The sequence below is a fragment of the Apostichopus japonicus genome, chromosome 5 (genome assembly GCF_037975245.1).
Source record: "Apostichopus japonicus isolate 1M-3 chromosome 5, ASM3797524v1, whole genome shotgun sequence".
Taxonomy (NCBI): Eukaryota; Metazoa; Echinodermata; class Holothuroidea; order Aspidochirotida; family Stichopodidae; genus Apostichopus; species Apostichopus japonicus.
The window spans coordinates 17,532,130-17,556,772 of NC_092565.1; the positions used below are offsets into that span (position 1 = coordinate 17,532,130).

The window sequence follows — 24,643 nt, forward strand, 5'->3', positions numbered from 1 at the left end:
AAGACTTCGGGCTAATTCCCATTCCCATATAATAGCAACGAGCTTTCTGTCAGAACTTTCCCTGCATGTCCATAAAATTGTATTACTTTGTTATTCTGTTAGTATTGCCAACATTTGCAAGTTGATTCATTAAAAAGTTGCAATCAGGTTCATGATACTAAATGCTCAATTTTATGCAGACATTCGTGATGTTTAAGGTTCTAATCAATGTAAAATCTCATGAAGACGATATGATCAAAAAAGGTTTGTCATGAAGAGTTGTTGTTGTTGTGTTCAGTTAAATATATTTATCACGACATTTTCCCCCTTATATAGAAGCTTCTCTTTGTTTCACTTGCTACATTCACGGGTAAAATTATGAAAGACTGAACCTAAAGGAAAACATTCTGCATTTGTCATGCATTGTAATATCATATAGCTCTGTTCATATGCACTTTGTATATCAAAGATGAATACTTGGATGCTGATGGTAGACACTTGTTGAACTTGGAACATCCTAGCATATTTGGAGCAGTTTTGGGAATTATACACTGCGAAAACATGATTGAAGCTATTTTCATATAACCACCTAGTGTGTTATTTGTGTAGTTGGTACAGCAAAAAATATTGCATATCCAAGCGATATAAGCTATTTGCTGCACCATATGCAGAGTTTGGTAAACAACAAACTACACTAACGGCTTATACCAGCAATAACTATATCTTGGTCTTTCCTTTCACTTTGTACAAATTTGAAGTTGAGGTTCGTGAAATACAATGCATAATCAACGATTACTTTGTAGGTTTACTGAACTGGATATAGAGTTGTCCTGATCAACTTTAAAAGATGCTCAGACTCACCAGACCGCATTCCGCATATGTATAAGGCACACTCCATGTTTTCACAGCTGTTAATGTATTGAAGAAAGAACGAACAATCTGTAACAACGTTTTTTGTTTGTTCGGTTAAATGCAAGTGCCGCGGGAATTGAAGCATTGGTAAAAGTGAGTTCAGGAGTGGCAAGTGCAACATTGGTTGGTTGTGTATGTTGTCTTCTCAATGAGGGAATGCATTTCTCCGTAGATATCATCAAGATATTTCGCAAAAGGCATGACGAAAGTACCACTATTATGCAGTTTATAAAAAATGGTTGCAAATGCCAATGCACTATCTTTGTGGACAGTTTTTCTGTAACACAACCGATCACATTTAGAGAATTTAAAGGCCAAATCGAGTGAATAAAGTTCATAAACATTTTGCTCGATTTCTGTTCCAATACATATGTAGCCTACAATTTGGTGGTTTGATTTCCTTTTCGATAGGGTGATTCTATGTCTGCTACCGGCGTAGATATATTTCAAAATTTTGGGAAGAAGATCTTAGATAAACCATTATGCCTATGAAATATATTTTTAGTCATTAATGGGAATGAGATTTCCAATTTCCTCTGAAGCTTTATATGAGGTCTGCGTTGTTTTCCAAATCTCCAACTTCATGCCCCACTCTCTTGTATCTTTTCTAGCTCCACCTCTCTCACTGTCTGTTTCTCTCTCTCTCTCTCCTCCTTTTGGGAGGGTCGATAGCATCACCCCTCCCCCCGGCTACCGTTTGCAGTGGCACAGGTGTAGTTGCTGGAGGAATAATTGGGGCAAAGTAACGCTAGGCTCTACGCCAGGTATAATAGTTTGCATTGGTGTTGAATTTTTCATTGGTTTCGTAGTAGGTGGAGTTGGTGGTGTTGCTTCTTTGAACGGTTCTATAGGACAATGATCCTATGGTCCTTTTCACACTCCGAGGATGTTAGGTCTATTCAGACGTTACGACTTGGTGACCATATCATCCTACTTGTAGAAGCGTTTCTGAATCCCCGTTGTCATGCCATTATATCTGGAATAGATCTCGCAGATAATAAAACAAAGGTGAAAAGAAACAGCTGTAAACGTGATGTCGTCGAATAATGGATTGACTATGTCCAAATGAAGAGAATGGTGTGCACTGTTGGGCAATGTTACCCGGTGGTAGACGTTAGTAGGTTAACTGCTTGGGCAGCTTTTGCACCATTGTAATTGTGGTACATAGTACTGTATACACTTGTAACGAATACTGCTCTCTTTGTTACTAAGTTATTTTTGGTGGCGCTTTCTACTAGCAAGAGTTTGCGACCTGTGGAAAATTCCGTGACGGGTTTCCCGCAGGACAGCCTGGCCGCAGAACCACGTTGCTTGCGGCACAATACCATCAACCGTCAAGGGGAACAGACGTAATATTGCCAACCAGTATACAACATTAGCCCTACGCAGCAAGATAAAAGAGTGAGTTTGGTAAAAGTTAAGTACCTATGCTAGTAATTAATAATCCCCTATATTGCAAATTAGGGAGGGACATATCGGGAGGGCTCGCTTTTGTTTTCTTGGTCGGAAGCGGTTAATCTGATCATTTCTTTATTGACCGTACCTGTGGTACTAGTAACGGTCGTTACCGACTAAGGCCCCGAACCGTATCCGGCTAGTAGTAGAATTCGGGTAGGAGTAGGAAAACCAGATACCACCGTGAGGAGGGAGGTAATCATTTCAACCAGTTTTCTAGGCACCGAGGCTGGGCTATTTTTAAAAGCAGCAGACGGGTCTGATAGTACACAACTATTACTTATTAACAACCGGGCGGAGTTCGAAGGAACTGCCTATGCTTAGTAGGCTATCCAGTACAGTCACACCCCACCCTTGCATCTGTACGAGTTTACATAATTAATATCAGACTAGGGTAATACTGCCAGCTAGAACTTCAATGTAACACAACTGAATATCAGCACGCTGGAGTCACTCTATTGAAGTTGAGCAGACTGAAGGACAGCCTACCTACGTTCAGCTCACTGAGTGTCAGCCAACTGAGGTTCAGCGTACTGAGGTTCAGCCAACTAAGGTTCAGCCAACTGAGGTTAAGCGTACTGAGGGACAGCCGACTGAGGGACAGCCTACTGAGATTCTGCAGACTGTGTATCAGCCTACCGAAGTTCTGCCGACGGAGTGTCAGCCTACCGAGATGCTGCCGACTGAGTATCAGCCTACCGCAGTTCTACCGACTGAGGGTCAGCCTACTGAGATTCTTCGAACTGGGCTCAGCGCACGGAATATCAGCCGACCTACGATGAACAGTGAATTATGATACACTTTATTGATTTGTAAATTGTTATATTCCTAAGTTGCGTTTAATGAAAGTTAGATTGAAGAGGGCGCTTCCTACTGAGCTGCCTGCATAGTTTTTTTTCACTAGCTGAATTTTCTCGTTTTAGCTACTGTCTTGCCTGTTTTACGTATTTAATTTTGGAAGGATATGCTGTTTAAAGAACTAACAACTAACTATTCAGTCTGTTTGAACGTATTTTTCGAGGATGAAGCTGTATCTTAACATCTACTTTTTTGTGTTAACTCTATCTCAACTTTGCTATAAGCCTAACTTTAGGCCTATGCACAGACTATACCTTTACAAGTCCATGGAGAACGGATCTAATCCAAACCTTGTACAGTATGAAGCATGTACGTTATACAGCATTAAAGCCCACATGACAGAGTTTTTGTTGGAGCCACGGGTGCTGAACAAATTGAAAGAACTATCTATTGTTCGTCGAAGGAGAGGCAAGCGAGCTGGTATACAGAAGAGAATAAGACAAACGAAGCTTGCTAACTTCAGTTTTCCTTATGGATTCTCCTCCAACATAAACAGTATTCAGGGCAAGTGTACACACTTAGAACAGGCTATCGTAAATATGCCAAACCTTTGTTTCATAGCCCTACAGGAAACAAAGATTCAAAAATACGGATGTCAGTCATGGAACGACGAGATCCCACAACACTTGGTCACCGATGAGGCCTTACAACTGGAAAATTTCTATATGTGTCGCTATGACAAGGAGTACTCGGCAAATGGTGGAGGTCTTATAACTTATGTTTCTAAAGAATGGGCTATTTGCCGCCCCAAAGTATCTGTAACCCTATCAACGCCGGATATTGAGCTACTGGCTGTGAGTGCTCGTCCCCGTTTTTTGCCGAGTGGTGCAAGCAGTATCATCATTGTCAACATTTATACCCGTCCTACATCAAATTTTCCAGTTGCCGATGCACAGATGAAGAAGGCGCTAACAAAAATTTTGAAAAGCAACCCACGATCTAACGCCATCATTTTAGGGGACATCAACAGAAACAGAATTCCTCTCCTTGAGACTATGGGCTACAAAAACCTTGTCAACTTCATCACATATCCAAGATCACAGGCTACTTTGGATGCTGTGTATGTCAAAGACGATAATTACCAAGCTAGAAAACTACATTCCATAGCCACATCTGACCATATCAGCATATGCGTCATACCAAAATACACAGAGAAACATCGCCTGTTCCAAAAGAAGACTAGAAGAAGGGAGAGGGACATTAGTATGAATAATATCAAGAACTTAAGAGAAATGTTGGACTCAACTGATTGGAGTATTTTTACAGAAAACTGCAATACGTTGCACGAGCTAAGTGAAGTGGTTTCATGCTACATTAACTTCACTAGTGATATATGCATCCCACAAAAGATTATACCTGCCTCGGAGATGATGAAGAGATTACCAGCGGATGAGACAATAAAGAAATTAGAAAAGGAGAAGTTGAAAGCAATCGAAACTGGTGATACTACAAAGAGAAACAGCTTACAAAGAAAAATCAATAAGCACGTACACAAAAATAGATCTTTTTATTTTGAGAAAGTGACATCAAATTCTAATTCTCTGTGGAGTCTGCTAAAATCTATTAGCAAACCCGGTGACCATCACAAAAACTTGATATCTAGTGAACTTGGAGTTGAATTAAATGAACATTTTGGACGTTTTAACAGTGCTATTATTAAGGATGTTAATTTGATCTTACCAGAAAGAACTAATGATATACCTGTGGTTTTCGTAAAGAATGAGGTAAACAAATATTTTAGCTTGGTTAAAAGTGGAATTGCCTCAGGTTTCGACAACATCTCGTGGTGGGTTTTCAAATATTGTTCTGATGAACTGTCAAGTATTTTTGCAACTATTTTTAATAGAAGTATTAATGAGAGTCTGATTCCATCTTCGTGGAAACATGCTAAAACGACGCCTGTTCCTAAAACAGGTAATCCCATTTCAGTTAAAGACTATAGACCTATAGATATTTCAAGTATTGGTTTTAACTGCATGCAGAAAATTCTACTCCCATACGTAATGCAGTCTATCATTGAACATGGAGACAAAAATCAATTTGCCTACAAAAAGGGAGTTTCATGCACTGATGCCATACTTACTCTTGTACATGACATCGTTTCGGGGCTTAATCAGAAAGACACAACACTGTCAAAAGTCCTTTTCTTAGATTTTTCTAGCGCATTTAATACCGTATTGCCTAGTCGCCTAATTCAAGATCTATGCAGCTTTATTGAAGAACCATGGCTTATTCATTGGCTTGCAAACTTTGTACAAGGCTGGTCTAGGCAAGTTAAATTACAGAAGGGATTTTCTTCTAAGTCGAGTATTGAAATTGGCGTTCCTCAAGGGGGTCCTTTATCGGCTCTACTTTCACCATTTACACGGATGAGATACGCTCAGGTTCCAACTGCAATGTTATTAAATATGCAGATGATACTGCTGTTTCCTGCAGAATCAGTAAAAGCACACACAGTAAAGATCAAGATGAATATCAGAACTTTATTTCTAGAATTGTTAGCTTGTGTGAGCGGAAAAATCTAATTTTGAATCCAAATAAATCAAAAGAAATCTTGTTTGAAAATATAAATGTTAAGCACAAAGGTTTAATGAATGTTAAAGAACAGAGAACTATAATTCAGGGCTCGTGCGTTGAACGTACCTCTTGCACTATGTATCTAGGAGTGTGCATTGACGATAAGTTAACTTTTACAAATCATATCTCGAAAATGTTAGCTAAAGCGTATTATATTGTTTCAACATTAGCATTCACTGTTCCATACTTTTCCAGTTTTACAGTAGAAAGGGTGTTCGCGGCGTCTGTCTTGCCGATCCTAGTATATGCGGTTCCAGTATGGTACCATTTTGTGCACGTTAAAGATAAGAGAAGAATAAGAAGTTTTCTTAAATTTTGTTCAAAAATTTTCAGGCTTAATTATGAGAATCTTGTACATAAAGTCAATGAATCTGCTAGAAATGAATTTATACGAGTTGTCAAAAATATTCAAACTTCTAACGAACATCCTCTACATTCCAAGCTCAACTCTCTGTGCAATAGGACTAATTTTTACAATTTGAGAAATCCAAATATTACGCCATCTTTTAGAATTATACTTTTTAAGAACTCGTTTATTTACAGAGCAGCCATTTTTGTACAAAACGGCTCCTTAGATCCTTTATTGTAGCTTCTTGATAATTTTGATAACTTTTGTAACGCTTTTTATGTTTTCACTATTAACTTAGTCTCATAAACTTTTATATGTCTTAACCTGTATTTTGATGTTTTGTATATTGTTATATTTTTATCCTATTTATAAATTTCTCTGTAAATTTATACTGGAATAAAGAAATGAAAAATGAAAATGAAAATTAATTGGATCATCTTTTGTTTCTATACTGTCTAGACTTTTGTCTTTCCCTAGTAGGAGAGTTCACATGTCCATTTCCTGTCACAAGGCAAATTAATCTCTCCTTTAGGACTCAACGTGAGCCAACGTTACACACTTATAATTTTGTGTTTCAATATCGGATGCATGGCTTCATGACGATAGTTTGAAAAGATTATTACGCTTTACATTTAACTATAAAGCAGTGTTGTAGCATGTTATCGCCTGATACTCAGCAATATATCTTTGTAACTGGAAACTGCTTGTCTTGTGTATTTATTTTTTCGCACTGTGCTTAGACTAGTGTCATGCACAATATTTCAAATGTGAGGGGCGGCACTACGCACTTTCTCTTTCTATCCGTGACCGACAATACATGATGGAAAATTCCATCACTCGTAACAGCTCTCGCTGCATAGGTGCACATAGCAAGTAAATAAAAATTCAAAGACACATTGAACTGCCCTTTAGACCCTCGTACAAGTTACACCTATGCATGCAAATGTGATATAAAAATTGATGGAAATTTCTATCAGGTATTGTTGGTTACAATTTTGCAAGGGGCGTAATAAACTTTTTAATGTCTAAGTGACCCATCCAACATAAAAATACACAGGTATAGGCTAAGCTTAAGCTAGGCTAGCAAGGTTGAAGCTCTGACTCTGAAGCTGTTCAGATGGATTTTTTCAATAGCCTAGACTGACCCTTAGAAGTTTAGAGTTAGAATGTGACATACTTTCAGTTTATGATTGTATGTTATACTGAGGTAGGGGCCCTCTCATTTTACTGCTTCTTCTGCAACATACGCTTCACTCTTGTTATTGTTTGATAGACGAGAGCATGTGCTACTTTATTGATAAGAAAAAAAGTTGCTAATTTTCAAAGTCTAATTAGTTGAATTTGATTCCATCAGTTTTTATAAGGAGAACTGTGAAATTGTGTTTGCCGATGACTCCTGGTCGTGGTCCGGCCATACTTGTGATGTCTGACAAATTGATAAATTGAAACTCTTAATTGGTCGGACTGGTAAGTGATACTCTCTAAATGTCATGCAAATAAAGTTGATAATCAGTTAGTGGGTCATATCTAGTATGTACGCCACAGAGTGGGTTTTATGGTATTAAAACCGTATTACTTTGTTATCCTGTAAGTAATGCCAACATTCGCATGTTGATTCATAAATATGTTACAATCATGTTATTGATACTGAATGCTCGATTTTGTTCAGACATTCTTTATCTTCTCAATCATGTAAAATCTCAGGATGATGATATTATCATAAAGGCAATACATATTCTTATGTCTTTTTTTCCCCCTTTATCATCTTGTATTTGTCTTATATGTACATATTCGAGCTTGTAATTTCCCTTTTGGGATGAAATAAAGTTTTACTTTCTTACTTAATTACTTATAAAGTTGTTAGTTGTTGTTGTTGTGTTCAGTTAAATATATTCATCACGAATTTTCCCATTAAAGAGACGCTTCTCTTCTCTTTGTTTCATTTGCTACAATCACGGGTAAAATGATGAAAGACGAAACCCTTACAGATATAACCTGCATATCAATTTAGGACATTATCTCTCCGCTACCCTTCCCTCGCAATATCTGATTTTCCCACAACGTTTTCAATACTGTTTCTTATATTTGGACTGCGAAATGAAAGAGAAAATGCCAAAAAGCGGAAGGAAACACGAACAACCACTGTTAGGAGGTCACATCCCTAACAACTTTATTCCATGGAAAATATCAGAAACATCTAAGTGAAAACATTTCCTTTCGATAACTGATTTGTGCTACAGATTAGGATTGTTATAAATTCATTGTTGTAAATTGTATCAATTTTCTATGTAATTAGAAGATTGAATTTGTGTTTTTTTTCTCCGAAAGACAGTATTGATAGTTCTTGTTGCGTGAGATATTAGATCTCTTTCTCTGTATATAATAAACATAAAAAGACATGAGATATGATTAGACAGATTAGCCTATGAGTACTGCATTTTAATATGCATGTGTCACGTATGGTAATATCACATTGCTCTGTTTATATGTACTTTATATATTAAAGATGAATACTTGCAGGCTGGTAGTAAACACTTGTTGAACTTTGCATGTGGATCATGATCAGACATCCTAGCATAGTTGGAGCAGTTTTGGTAATTGTACATTACGAAAACATGATTGTAGATGCTTTCAGATACCCACTAAGTGTGATATTTGTGTAGTTGTTACAGAAAAATTATTTGCATATCTAAATGATATACGCTATTGCTGCAACATATGCAGAGTTAGGTAAAAAAAAAAACCTGCATCAATGGCTTATACCAGCAATAAAGATATCTTGGTTTTTCATTTCACTTTGTACATAATTGTATAGTTGAGGTTCGTGAAATACAATGCATTATCAACTAATGCTTTGTAGGTTTACGGGACTGGATATAAAGTTGTCCTGATCAACTTTAAAAGATGCTCAGACTCACCAAACCGCATTCTGCATAAATTACAAAACACACTCCACGAAATGTATCACTACTAAGCAGTCAACCGATTCACACAGAAATTTCCGTAACTACTGTAAATCTACTGGATCGTGCTGATAAATATGATAGGATGTGTGTAATACGAACAAATGCATCAAACTGGATTTGCTGGGGTAACACAAATCCTCAGTTCTTACTGTAATCCTAATAGCACATGCTACTGATTTTCAGCACGATCCACTTTTTACTGTGTTACAAAACTTTAAGATTTACAGTAGTTACTGTGTTCTCTGTGTGTATCAGGTAAGGGAGTTTATAAAAATGGTTGTCAGGCCTGTATCACTAGCGATCAGTGGAGTTCTTGCTGAAACTAAAACGAAAATCATTGGTAATGAGGCAATCGCGTAGCCATAGTTTCATTTTAGGGAGGTGAGAGGTGGCGGATACAATTTATTGACCTGTCAAGGATAATGCTTTTGCTATCTGCGCGGGGTCCAGGGGCCCCTGGTAAGGTCCAGGGCTTCGCCTTTGGAAGCTACACGAAATGATGGACTTTAGAGGCTTTTATCCAATCGACCGAGATTTTAACCATATAACATGTTATTAAATATTCAATACTGGATATGATGAGCGTAATATTGATTTGTTGGGCAGAAAATATTCAAGTAGGTAATGACTCACTCAAAATTGAAGCTAATTCTACGATGACCCATCTCATCCCCCCCTTCTCTCTCTCTCTCTCTCTTCTCTCTATTCTCTCCCTGGTAATCTCTCTTACTTCTCTGTGTTTTTTTTAGTCTATCCTCTTACGCGTTTGTAGTGGGGCAGGTGTATTTGCTGGTGGAGTATTGAGGTATAGTAACGCTAGGCTCTGTGCCTGGTAAAATGTTGATAAATACATTTGTCATACGATATTTTGCTCTTCAGTGTGTTTCAGCTTACCTGTGAACTTTACTAACGAGCGGGCACATAGTTTTTGTTTGTTTATAAGCAATAGCTATAACTATTCTTTGGGATGATCTATTTTGTTACGAACGACTTCCATGGGCACCGTCTGGCACCCCCGTGGCCATTTATAAACCTTGAGTACTTTTGATAGTACTTGGGAATTGTGCTATACAGCTCCACCCTGATTGGTATGTGTGCATAGGACACTTGCTTGGGTGCATAATGACTAAGTGAGGAAATGGTGGATTTTTAGCCGTACTTACTGTGTAGGCCCTTCATGCATTATTGAGTCATGGCATGTATCTTGCAGTACACCATTATTTTGCTTTCATGCGTATTAATGAAGGAGTGGGGTTATCTGTCACCAGAAGCAGGCGCGTATCCAGGATTTTCTAACCCGGGGTGCGCGAATTACTATCTAAGCGGAGCGCCACCATCGGTTGGCGCGCAGCGTACAAGAAAATTTCTGGTTTTGATACCCCCCCAGATCACCGGAAACGGCACTTCTCGGGCTTGAAATGACCAACCAGATGTACACTTTTGGCCTGAGAACCAAGTATTTCCTAATAGTTTTTTTTTTCCATCCATAACCTTTTTGAAGATTGTCAACCCGGCACACGTCATGTTCGATCTGATCGCATGTCCTGTGGGTCTTTGCTTTTGTAGGTGATTCTACGTCGCGGCCCACAATACCCGTCAGCCCCACTTTTCAAGGTTTTAAGACCCAAATTTGTTCAGAATTTGAAAATTCACATTTCTCGTGAATAAACTCACTTCAAAACATACCCATAATGTTGTACAAAATTTCATCTATGGACAACCAATATAGAAAAACTACCTTCAACCCCTAACAGACCGGTCAAAATTGCACGAGTAGAGGGAAGTGTAATGCCGAATGTTGGTCAGAAATTTTCGAGAATTCAGACACAGTTAATTTATTGGTGTACAAATATTAAACCTCTTATAACGGCTATTATAAAACTTGGTTGAAGGAAATGAAAAAATAGCAGATATTTCCTTCAACCGAACACTACACACATAGGCGTAGGAGGCGCAGCGACAGTGGCGGAGCTAGGGGTATTGGTCAGGAGGGGCGAGAATGGTCTGTAGGACGCTTTCGACACTATCTAAGCGGAGGGCCACCACTGGTTGGCGCGTAGCGCACAGACAAATTTTGAGTAAAGATACTCCCTAGATCGCCGGAATGACCATTTCAGGGCCTGGCTAATTTGCAGATAAACGAAGAATAGGGTGTCATCGCCAAATTACATCAACAAAATGTGACAAATGTCAATAAGTAGATGAGAGCGCAATAAAAAAGTCAATAATCTAGAATAAGTAAAAAGTGGTACAGAGCTGAAAAAGGCGCCAGCAGTCCATTTGAGTCCGTCAGGGGGCGCATCCGCCCCCTGACCGTATGGACGCTCCGCCACTGCGCGGCGGGGGTGCAGCCCCTAATTCGCCATTACTAATGTAAAAGAAACTTTTGACATAATTGGACCTCCATGCTTTTTATACATCTACATGAGACATGTCGTTGTTTACATTAGCATCCCGCGGTATACTGCGCAATTTTAACGGACCGTAGGGTACATGATGGCATGCGATGTAATAACCGATGCTTGCTTAAATGATATTGACATTGACACGTTGAACGCGCGCTTAGCGCGCGAAAATTTTTGGTTATTTTTTCAGGCAAGTCGGACAGTTTTGAGGATTTTCATCCTGGAACACCATTTTCATACTCACTGATATGATGTGATATCTGCTGTTTGCGTTACAAATTCGAACAGGCGCGTAGCGAGGAATTTGCCAAGGGAGGGGCGAAGCCTTTAGGCAAATTATCTAAGCGTAGCGCTACCATAGGTTGGCGCGAAGCGTACAAGAAAATTTTGGCCAAAAATGCCTCCCAGATCGCTGGAAATGGCACTATCCAGGACCATTTGTTAGCGCAAAGCGTACAAGCAAATTTTGGCCGAAAATGTCTCCCAGATCGCTGGAAATGACACTTCCCAGGCCTTGTAAGTTGCATCTAAGCACTTTCTATTTTGAAATTACTTAGCGATATCATTTAAAAAAATGCTGAATGGGGGGGGGGGCGGTCGCCTCCATCCCAAAATGCGTCATGTTCCCCGACGACACGGTCGAGTTCGAGACCAGCCACAGTTGGTTTCATAGCACAATTCTACACACGCGTTATGATAGACCATATATAATATATATAGATCATTAGTGAGAGAGGAAAATGTAAACGTCAAAAAAATGGAGTTGTCGGTGTAAGGGGTAGGGTGAGGCACACTTTTACGAAATCATTGATCCTTCACTGGCTACCCTTCAGCGCTGTAATGATGTCACTGTTCCTCTTTCTCTTCCCGGTGTCTTCGCGTTTTTCTTTTACTCCCTCCTTTTCTCCTTCTTCTCTGTTCTTCTTTTTCTTTTCCCTTCCTTCCTCTCCTCCTCCTCTTTTTCCCCTCTTTTTCCTTTTTTCTTCTCTTTTTTTCTCTCCTCTTTTTCTTACCCGGGGGGCGCGCGCCCCCAACGCCCCCCCCCTGGATACGCACCTGAGAACCACAGCAAGATGATTCTCCTCAAAAGGTATTGAAATCAAGGAACACAAGTTACTAACCAATGAAAGACAAATTTGTTATAGAATGGTCACCCGCAGCTTCTTCAAATTTGGTTTGTCCAAAATAACCTTTAAAGATTTTTCAACGTGAGGCATTGGTGCTTCGGTGGAAAGCTATAAGCATTTAATGTTTTGCAGCTGTTGTGTCCAATATATATATATATTTTTTTTTTTGACACTGCATAAGAGTGAAGTTCAATAGTTTGCTTTAAGGGTTTGTAGTCTTATAAGTCATTAGTATTGCCTCAAATATGATAGAAAATCAAATAATGGTCAACAACGCTCAAATTTCAACAGCATTTTACCCATCCTAAAATTGTGTTTAATTTTAATTTCATATTTCAATAATCATCAAACGCTACGAACATATTTGAGCATCAGTTCTCTGGAAAAGTATTTTTGAAAACATGCTAACATTTGCGGCCAAATACTGATGACCTTTAAGTTATATCAAAAAGTCATGTGTTAAATTTCAAGTTTGTCGAGAAACAGGAAGCTTCTTTGTTTTCTTTTTTTTTTAATTTCATTTTATTGAAGAGGTGGTTTTGTTTTCATTCATATTTTTTTTTTCATTTTTGATCATTCAATTCATACCTCCATTGTATGTGTGACTATTGACTATACATATCAATGTTGATGAAATTGGTGTATAATTGTCATGTGTGAGCTCTAGTGGTGTTAATACGCAGGCTCTTTAAAGTTAATATCAATATATGTCTTACTCGTTCACGTAATTCAAATGAAAGTGAACTGAGTCATGCTATAGCTTTGTGGTTCGGGGTGTTTTGGAGGTGTAATTGCAAGCTTTTTCACCTGGAATTTTAATGGCAGTCGTTGCATGGTTTGTTCTCCCTTCAGACAAGATGTCTCAGAGATGCATCAACCTCGACAGTGCTAGTCCCGAGACGAAATGTATGTGCCTCGAACCTGATGAAACGTTCTACGTAACATATAGTGACTACGACCATGAAGGCAGAGATGTGATTCTATGCGAAAGGTGTGGATGTGAAAATCGTGAGATTACGGTGAGTGTTGACGATGGAAAATCTCCCGCAGCAAATCAGGAGTTAAAGAATCAATCAAGTTGCAATGTGATTAATAACGCAGCAGAGGCGAGGAAACGACTACAAGCTGGCGATCATGTCGCGTGGGGAAGGAAGAAAGTCTTTGGTCAGAGCACAGTGAAGTATGACCACCACGGCATCGTAAGGTCGATTGATGAAAAAAACATGATCATTATCGAATACAAAGAACTAATGAATTCAAAGACGATTACAATCCAACAGACGACATATTCCTTGTCCTGTGCCGCTGATATGGGTTATGGTGATTTCTATTGCATTAATTACCCGCGACTGTTAACTAAGCTGAATCCACCACAATTGGTAATTTCAAGAGCCTTAAGTAAATTGGGTGAACGTGGGTATAACCTGTTGCTTAACAATTGTGAATCTTTTGCAGCCTTCTGTAAACGTGGTGTCGCGCGATCTTTGCAAGTCTCTGAAAATATTTGCAAAGTTGTGACTACGATAGTGAGAGAGCTACAAACAGTGTGTAGGTCCCCGAGGTTTCTAGTTTTGTGTGGTGAAATTGGAGGTGCAGAGATGATTGAAAAGGGAATGCAACAAACAAATGTGGTTGGTGGTGTGATGTACCTTGTTTTTGAGGGAATGTTGTGTTGCGTAGATATCTACAAGCTATTTGGTCACAAGCATGACAAAAGTATAACGAAAAAGCAGTTTATAGAACTGGTAGTCAAGCGTGTCGTTCTATCGATCAGTAAAGTTATTGTAGGAACTACAACGGGAATCATTGGTGCTGGGGCAGGGGCAATTGCTGGTGGAGTAATTGGGGGTGTAGTGACGCTAGGCTCCCCACCAGGTATAGCGTTAGGCATGGGTGTTGGATCATTCATTGGTAGTGTAGCAGGTGGAGTTGGTGGTGTTGCTACTTTGAACGGTTCTAGGACAATCATATGGTCCCTTTTGCACTCCAAAGATGTTGAGTCTATTGAAAAGTTACGACTTGGTGACCATGTTATCCTTCCCGGGGAAGCTTTGCTGCATCCCCGTTGCCATGCCATTGTATCTGGTATAGATTGTGCAGATAATAAAATAAAAGTGATAAAAAACGAACATAAACGTGGTGTCGTCGAGGAATGGATTGCTTATGTGCCAATGAAGAGAATGGAGTATGGTTTAGGGGAATGTTACCCGGTACCACAAGTACTAGAAAATGCAAGACGTAAACTTGGTCAAAAGAGGTTTAGCATTATTAATTACAACTGCAAAACATTTGCAAAGGAACAAAAGATGAAAAAAGAACTTAACTTTTAATCTGTGTATGCACACCTCGACAAATATTGAAATTAAAGCAGTATATATGCCCTTATGGGAAGGGGGAAAATATGATTATTATGATTAATGTACCACCCAGGTAGGTTATAATTAGTAGGCCTATTAGATATAGTCAAATATCAAACTTATACTGTTTTAGTAATGCTTAACATTATAAACACCTATATCGGTATCGGTTAGAAGGGATGAAATTTATCACACCTTTCTAAAAGTCTGAATGTTTAGATTGTTTGCGTGTTTTTTTTTGTTAACGACGCAGAATGCGTCATTTCCGCTTCCATTTTAAAGTAGTCATTAAATACACAGCACTTGATTACGTATATATTGATTTTGTTTGAGGTCACAGTTTGAGCTCAATTTCAGTTTCAGTATCTTATATCTTACTTAAATATTCGTATTGTTTTCTATAGTCGAACGACGGTACATGAAGCGCAGTGGAGTGTATAAAGCAGTTTAGCAAGTTTTAAAATGTTCATACCACGGCTGAGACAAATTATTTAATCACACTTACTAGTTGGAATTGTTGAATCATTTCAAATAACTTGTGTACAGTAGTTTTGTGTATTGCAGTAATGGCGTGGTGATTCCATTTATTGTAAATAACCAGATTTAAGCACGGTATGTTAAACTATCTAATCATAATACAAGTTAGTGATGTATTAATGGCATAATTGTAATCCAATATAGACAATAGCCGAACTTCAATCTGTACAGGCTCATAAATATATCAGGTATCGAGACTAATTTATTACGGTAAACTACCGGACAGGTAACATGTAAATGGGTATCCCTACTTGTTGCAGCACTCTCCACAGATAATATCTAAGAACGTAAGAAAAGAATATTACGCAAGTTGTTAGTGTAAATTATGTACAAGTTTTTTTTTCGTAAGTAGCACTATTATTTTCCTTGTAAAGAATGTGTACTTAATTCACACACATCATTCTATAGCTTGTTACGTAGATACATACAAGCTATGTGGCCAAAAAGGTATGACAAAAGTATCACTATTAAGCAGTTTATCGCAATGCTTCCCAAGTGTGATACTAGCGATCAATAGAGTTCTCGTGGGAACTACAACCGGAATTGCTGGTTGAGTTGGGGAAATTGCTGGTGGAGTAATTGGGGGTTCGATGTAATCTGCAGCCGGTTGAATTGTTGACATAGCCTACTGTTCACTTGTTGGTAGCATCTGTAAACCAACTATTTCCCGATATCTTAAAATGACATTACTGAACTTCCCGCTTCTGCATAAAGCATCTCTGTTTGTTGGTTTCTCATACACATGTTATGGACAGAACAGGCAAAGTAAATAATGCATCTGAAAAAGGGTCTGAAATGGCTTGGACAAATGAATTGATATTTGATGATCTGGATTTACCAATTTTTTAATCTTACCTATTTTGTCAAACTTTACAGTTTTCTGTATGTTAATTTCCTATATTAACTTGTGTGTATCCTATTGTTTGACTAGAAAACCCGAAATCCTATACAAACGCTAAATTCTGCTGTGATCAATACTTGTCGGTAGAGACATTGTCAGTACGTAACCATGTAGTTCCACATACATATATAAGTGGGAGGTAAATGTTGATTTTCCAGTAAGCAAGAATATATATATATTTTTTTTCAATCATACTGAGCAAAATTCACTCTCTTGTAAAGTGCATTAAACCACTCGATATCATTTACGACATTAACTTTACGTGATCATCATCCACTCGCGTCATTACTACGTATTCTCAAACTTGGTCAAATGTATTATGCGTTCAAGGTCGGCTGTACAGGGAGTTGTGTTTTCTTCTAATTCAAATTAACATATATGGTCAAACCATAGTACGTTTGTTATGTAGTTTAATGTTTTTCTATAACTTTTGAAAAAAGGACGTTTAACTTGATCTTCATCTTGGGATGTCATTTGTCAATCACTTGTATAATGTCTCCTTTTTTACATTTTACATGTTTTTCAAGGATATTTCGATAATCTGGATTAAACAAATTTTAATCTTTCCTATTTTGCCAAACTGCAAGTTTTCTGTATGTTAATCATCCTATATTTACGTGTGTATCCTATTGTTTATATTAATACCCGAAATTCTATACAAAGGCTAAATTCTGCTGTGATTAATACTTGTCGGTAACGACTTTGTCATTACGTAACCATGTAGCTCCACATACATATACATGTGAGAGGTAAATGTTGATTTTCCAGTAAGCAAGAATATGTGTGTTCTTTTTTTCTTTCAATCATACTGAGCAAATGCACTCTCTTCACGAACTGTAAAAGTGTGTTAAACCACTCGATATAATTCCCAACATTTACATTTATATATCTCATAGCTAGTATGTGATCGAGTCCAGGAGTACTACTTTGTTGTTAGCCCTGAAATTTTGGTATGCAGTCTGTTTCGCCATGTAGAAATGTATGCTCATTAGTGTAATATCGTAGTAAAACATATCAAATTGTATTTTGCCATACTGTCTTTTAACCGGTATCAATACATCGCTTTAAATGGAGACCGCCAGCTTTGTGTGTATTTCTTGTGTGTTTCTGGTAGTTGACTTAGATTTATTTTCAATTTATTAATTTATCAATTCAGAGGTGGTTGTTGACGGCGAAACAAACTGAACTCCTACCAGTGAAATAATGTCACGGAAATACAATTAGAGTTTCACTGGCTTATGGTGACCGTGCTGTATTGGACGCATTGATAATATTAACACTATTGCAGAGACTACGACACTAACTGCGATATATTACTGGACTGAATCGGTAGCCTACTGATAAAGACTGGTGATAGCAATGATGGTTCAAACTGCAAAAGGGTAAATACAACAAAAATATACTTGAGTTACAGATGTACGGGTATAACAACAATCATATTAATGTCAAGAGTGCAAGACATAGGCCTACAGAAGCTCATAACACATGAACAAATACTTGTAAACATTCACTATACTGTCTTAAGCTAGGGAGTCGTTAAACGCCATTGCACCCTGACACTCACTAATCAGGCCAAACGTGACACCATTATAACCTAAGGTGACCAGACGTCCCCGATTTTCGGGGACATACCCCGATTACAGTGTGCTGTCCCGATGAACAAGTGTCCCCGAAGATGTCCCCGAGTTCGTCAAAATGTTCAGGTATTTCGAAAATATCCCACATTATTAGTAAAATAATTGTAAAAACATATTTCCGAGGAGTAATGCATCAGTAGAAAGGGTGTTTCCTCTCATGAATGATAGAACTCAGGGAAATCTCAGCTGGAGGTTGAAACCGTGAAAACCGTGCTGCAAGTCAGAACCCATTTCAGCATGTCTTGTGTGGAATTCAGCAAAATGCTCAGTAGCACCAAAGAAGTATTGATGAAAATACACTCTTCAAAGAAGTACTGTGCACTAAGACCAATTGATTACGAATTTATGACACAAGCAACTCAAAAGCTCTCAAAGAACCATGTTAAGTAAGTGAATTTCATCTAAGAAAAAGCTAAATAAAATTGATTTAAAAAGTGCTTCTAAGTATCACCATTTTACATCTAAGCACCTGAGGCACTTGAAATATTTCCAAAGGGGAAGGGGGACACCCCCTCCCCTTAAACCGCTCCCCATTCCAGTCACGCAATAAATGTCCCTGATTCCAGACAGGAACATATGGTCACTTTATTATAACCGCGATAACATCTATATATGCTCTCAAGCATATGGAGGATAAACGAATGCAGCACATCCTGTCACAATATATACTCATATTCCACACCATGCGCAACACATTAGGCTAAAAATTAATACAAAACGCCTCCCTTCCGTGAAGTCTGCAATCACATGGCCCCAACATATGTAAATAGTGAACATTCTTTAAAGCCTAGGCTCTCGCTTCAAACAACTTATATACCAAAGTATATGCCCCATTGAGGTTTGTCAATCATACTAGGGAACAAGAAAACAAACATTAAATCACAGAAAAGCCTCAACTAAAGACTGATAATAGATAAGTCATGTAGTAAAGGCTAATTCAATATGTTTTAAGAAAAACTCATGACAGAGTGTCTCTGTAATAGGTGTGCAGGACTTGAGATTAGTAACCTCGACTCTCATTTCAGACGAGCGCCTCCAATTGTATGTAACCTGCCTCCAACAAAGGTGCAATTACAAGAAATTAGGCAATTTCTGGCTACCAAAACCAAAATAGGAAAGAGTGGTTGGGGAGTTGTGTAAGCAACAAAAGAAGGAAAGAAAAACAGAAGATAATCAAAGCAGTGGCAAAACTTTCAAAAGCACAAACCTAGCTATGAATTGTATGAATACATTTAAGGGTTTTTCTTGGAAGACTTTATCGTAGGAGAATTTGTCTGTTAAAGAATTCCAAAGATCAGCTCCAAAAAGTAAATGCATTGTCTACTCTGCTCGGTGCTAGGTTTAACCTTATGACATATAGGTTGAGCTCCTTGTATGATACGTGGTGTATGGAAAGTTATGAACACTAGGATAACAGTCATAAAGGAAGGACCCAGTTATACAAATTACTTTTATTGCCTAAAATTGCATTCAACTTGATGTCTACTTGTCGATGTGAACCTATCAAGTTTGGGATAATGCACAAAGTATTATGGCTGGATATATAGCAGTCAACGTTGATTTACTTCGCCCTAACAAGCAGTCTTACATATGCATGCTGAAGGAACACTTGTTGTCCTTCCTTGCTCTCATTTTTATGTCTCCCCTCTCCCCTCTCCCCTCTCCCGCTTTTTCTTTATATAATAATTAGTTAAATATGTAAAATATATTAAAACTGACACTAGACTCATTGCATGCAAAGCCAAAATAGATTAGATCTATTACTCGATAAAAAATGGCAGCTACTTTAATCCATACACTATTCATTTAAATTTAAAGAAAAATGACAAAAATGTTACAAAGATCATTGTTTGAGTTGCGTTTTGTCGTCGAAACCTATTTTCTTTTTAAATAATATCAGAGTTAGTATTTCAGTGCTGATTTAATGTTCATAAAAGTGAACGAGTTTAGTTAGAACAAATTGTGTACATTTTAAGCAAACATAACAAATCGTTTTAAATTAAGTCATCCCAACCTCCTGTTGTCACGTGTTATCGCGTGCTTTGAACAAAGAGTAAACAGTGGCATAAGCTTCAGAAACTGTACTGGCAATTAAAATTGTTTTATATGGGTTAAGCTACCGAACTCATATTTTGACAGAAAACCAATATAATTTTTAAAAAGGATGAAAACAAATAAAAGAAGTAATTGTATTGTATGCAAAGAGAAAGGAAATAACGAAGCATTTAAGAAAAACAAAATTGCATGATTAATAAAAACATCTTACCGCAGAGTAATCCATTACTTTAGGACGAATGAAAATGCAAGCGATGTTTGAAAAATTTGCTATTATGTTACATGTCCTCTCCTGTTTAGACACCTTGACTTGATTGTTTCACTGATCCTCCTCCACGCAGGTGACCGAATCCGCCAAATTCTAAATTTGCCGCAACATATTCTGTTTTAATTTGAAAGGTATATTTCAATGTTGTCTTTCGGTGAGTCAATGTAATTGGCATGATACGTTTCGAGATGTTCACTTGACGCCGTTGCCAAGTTCTTGTTATAGGATTTGTCTAAGATCGCCATAGTTGTTAGCAGTATATCTACCTCCTTCAAATCGCAGGTTTTATTGGACAAATACAAGATATCGTCAGTGATCGGCTATCCAATCACAAACGTTGGAACGAAATTGTGTTCAAGTTATATAGCTTTTGTAGTCTGTATAAGCTCCTCTGTGAAGTCAACTTCAAAAGAAGATGTGTACAAATCCATAAGTCAGAATTATGACAGCGGTCAAAGTAAAAATAAGGGGACATTCCTAATACAAATTATTCTTACCTTTAAACTTTTGCAGAAAGCCTTAATTTTTGGCAGTGGTTAAGTAAGATTCGCAAGTTAGGAATTCGAATTCTAGAGGGGAGATTTGAGGAGGCAAATTAAGTTTGATAGTCTGCTGTTTACCGATTTTCCATAACGGCTCTCGAAGGACGTAGAAAACACTTGGGGAATTCTAAAATGTGATACCAATTGAATGCCCTCGAAGATGTTATTTCATTTTCCTTATCAACATTGTGTTTCTTAAGCCATAATTGAAGAAATAATCTTCATTTTGTCCATATATTTAGCGGAACTAAGAACCGAATCGAACGGTAAAACCATATAAGTCAGGGTTATGATTCTATGGTGACATAATGCTGTGTCTCATGAAAAGGAAGCAAAGGAAAGAAGAAACAGTGGATCGAACCACATCACTTTCATCATATATCATTAATGTTAGAAGATAAGACTTGTTTTCAATCATGCTGCCTGATCCTATATACCTGCTAGATTGTCAGATAGAAAGAACCACATTCTCAACGACAAACTTTCTGTTTGAAAAGTCTACTGAGCTTGCAAATTATTTCTATGTTAACATCAATTGAATGAAAATGTAGTACACTTTATACTTTATTTCGCTTTTGTGACAAAACTTGAATGGAAACTCATTTTTCTTTACTACGTTATGCCACATTTTACCCAATTTCATCATCATCCTCTGTACTATCCAAGAGTAACGTCGACGAAAGTTTTCTACAAAAGAATTGGGAAATTACAAACAGACCGATAGCCTTTGTTGACAGAAGTCTCAAACCAGCGAAAAGATGTAAAACAGAATTACTAAAATGCAAAGACTAACAATGATAATCCAATGTTTGATATGATCATAAAAAAAAACAGATCACCAATGCGCTGAAAGCTGTAACTATTTATAATCATGTAAAGAATGAATTAATGTAACAAACAAGAAACAACAATGGCAAAATTTGAGAAAGCGCTTACAATCAGTGTACATGTATACAGAAATGTCTATCTATATATTTTGCAAATTATTTTTCTGAACACAACGTGCACTTTCATCGGGTAAATGTATTTGGCATCCTGAACTATACCATCCATAGCAGGTGCATTCACATTCCGCCAAATTTTCTCACAACAATGAAATCTACGATTTGATCCATATTTTGCAACTAATTGACGTGGCGGTTTTCCATGCATTTTGATGAATCTAATGTTAATATGACAGTGGTGTCTCTCAGTTGGTAGGCTGTTTTCTCTCAGTAATTCTTGTAAAGATTCTCTGAGTGAAATTAAAGCATGGTCAGATCTACCATGCCACTGTGTCGTTCGTGCAGTTCTGTCCTTGAGTATAACAAGACCAATATATGTTTCCGTGATCTGCACTCACAGTCATATTTGTCGATTTTCTGCCCACAAAGAAATATTTTGAATCTCCTCTCAACGAAAGTATTACCGTATTGCTATTAGATTGGACCCTCTGTTAGGAATGTTCTGTTCTGTAGGTTGTGACTATTTGAGATATTATTCACGAATTAATCGTATCTGAAATCCCCCAGCCACTCAACTGTTAAACTTTCAAACTCGTTTGGTCTTTGCACTTTTAATAATAACCCTCGGAACACCAAAGTAAATATTTTGCAAACCTGCATCTCCGTTAATTTCTCACGTTTCACCAATTCCCTTTGCGGTTAATCATTTGGTCAATACATCCTTGACAGTCCCAAAGTCCCATGTCCAGGTGATCAAAGATATAAGGACGTGCCGCTGTTCTCGTGATCGTTTTCTTACCACCCTCCCCCCCCCCTCCCTCCACCGACCAACTACTCTTGCAACTGCTACCAATACATACTATCACTTTTTCACTTCAATTTTCAAGTATAAGATAAGACGCGTATAGACTAATATAGAAGTTTGCTCGCAGACGAAGGTGAATGACGATTCGCACCGATGGTCTACAATTCCTGTGGAGAATTAACAGTTGACTTGTGGCGTACACTTCATCAATCATCTCGTGAAACTGTACGTTAAATATACAAAAAAAATAGTATCTTTGTGCGTGATCTCTGAAATTCTCCGAAGTCATTTTAAAGACGAAGCTATATGATTATATAAAATAATAAGTATGAAGAAGGTCTCGTAGCGTAGTTTCTGTTCCTCTACACACTAAACTGGTCACTTTCTAATGCCGCAGTAGAGCATAGATAGAACTTTTCAACTGGCATGTCCTTCCCACCATATGAGAAGCTGTTGGATTGGGCTATCATAGCACGTTCAAGTTTTGCCACCATGCCCGTTTAGATGTTGAGCTAGAAGAGCTCAAAGTTTATCATGGTGCTCCCCGACCCAACTGCCAGCTCTCGCTGCGAAATCTTGGTTAACCCAAGATTTTCTAAAATGCCTTAAATCACCTCCAAAACCACCTCCAACCTCCTTGTATGTTTATAAGCTATCCATTGTCCGTATGAAAGATATCCAATGTATGTGTGTTAGCTATCCATTGTCTGTATATAAGCTATCCATTGTCTGTATGTAAGCTCTCCATCATCTGAAAACTTGTGTTGTTTTCCATCTTGAATTACTTAAAAGGATAATCGATTGTTTGACAGCATAGTTCGTAGTTGCGAGTAAATTGTATAAAGATCGACTTGGATACTTTGTTTAGTAAACAGTTCATTCATCTAAAGTCAATCTAAGGCTGTTCGAAGGTAAACAAAAATCAATGTATAGTTTTGTGTTAGTTAAATAATTGCTACACTTTTGAAATGATACGTTCCTTATATTCATCTTCGAACATAAGCCTACTTCAATGGACACACCTAAGTTTGCGAAATTTCTATTAAGGTTTTTCCCCAAAGGAAATCGAAAAATAAGATAACGTTGGTGGGGGTGGTGTGGGGGGGGGGTAGCTGAGTGGAGTATGAATTTGGTTATAGGTTTATGGAAAATCATGGTTAATCCAAACAGAGTTACCCAACTTTAAAAATGTGTTAAAGGGAGTTAAAGGCAAGGGTGATATTACTCCGATGTAGTGATGACAAAGCCCGGACGACAATTAATTCGACTAATTGACGCATTGAACCCTCCACCAACCGTGAAGGAAATTATTAAAGAATAAGCCATAATTTTGGAGTGTTTTAAGTTGCCCACTAATAGCAACCTGAGTATCAAACCGTGTTATTTTTCGACTAGGCTTTTCTTCACGTAGGCCTATTGTATAACAGTCCTGATTTCTGAGTTGATACCAGAATCTTGTTTGAAACTGCCATTGTTTTGTTCCATTTCTATGGTGGTTCTTGAATGTAGTCTCTTTTTGAGGAATTTTCACTGGTGAGTGAAAGGTCCATGCATTCTCGTGTTACCCCCCCCCCCCTCCCTCCCCTCATTCCTACCCATTTTGCACATATAAGCACACAAATCCATGCGCATCTTGTGCACTTGTGGAAATATCCTAGGAATTCTGAGCGACGGCCACTTGATATAGAGTCAAGTTTACTGCAGTTCAAGTGTTCATGTCGATAGTTTAAAGCGTGAGAAAAAGGGATATTTTGAACCTAATTTTCTTTACCGTCATAGCGCCACTACTTGTTTGTACACATCATATAAGCATACTTCCACGTACCATAAACGAATTGAGCGCAAAAAGCAAGACCATTAACATTGTCACGAAACCCACAGGCATCAACTCAGGTCAATAAAATTGTCATGTAAGTCAATTAATCAATCAAACTGGGGCCTTTGTCTGCAATCTGTCAAAAGTAGATTA

General features: G+C 37.9%; 1 protein-coding gene across 1 annotated transcript; it reads left to right on the forward strand.

Annotated features, from left to right (window-relative positions):
- The first annotated feature begins 2,218 nt into the window (after positions 1-2,218).
- LOC139967886 (uncharacterized) lies at positions 2,219-17,496 on the forward strand. The gene is made up of 2 exons (XM_071972073.1): positions 2,219-2,292; positions 13,481-17,496. The coding sequence occupies exon 2, from the start codon at positions 13,486-13,488 to the stop codon at positions 14,956-14,958; it is 1,473 nt and encodes a 490-aa protein (XP_071828174.1). The 5' UTR covers positions 2,219-2,292; positions 13,481-13,485; the 3' UTR covers positions 14,959-17,496.
- Positions 17,497-24,643: the final 7,147 nt, after the last annotated feature.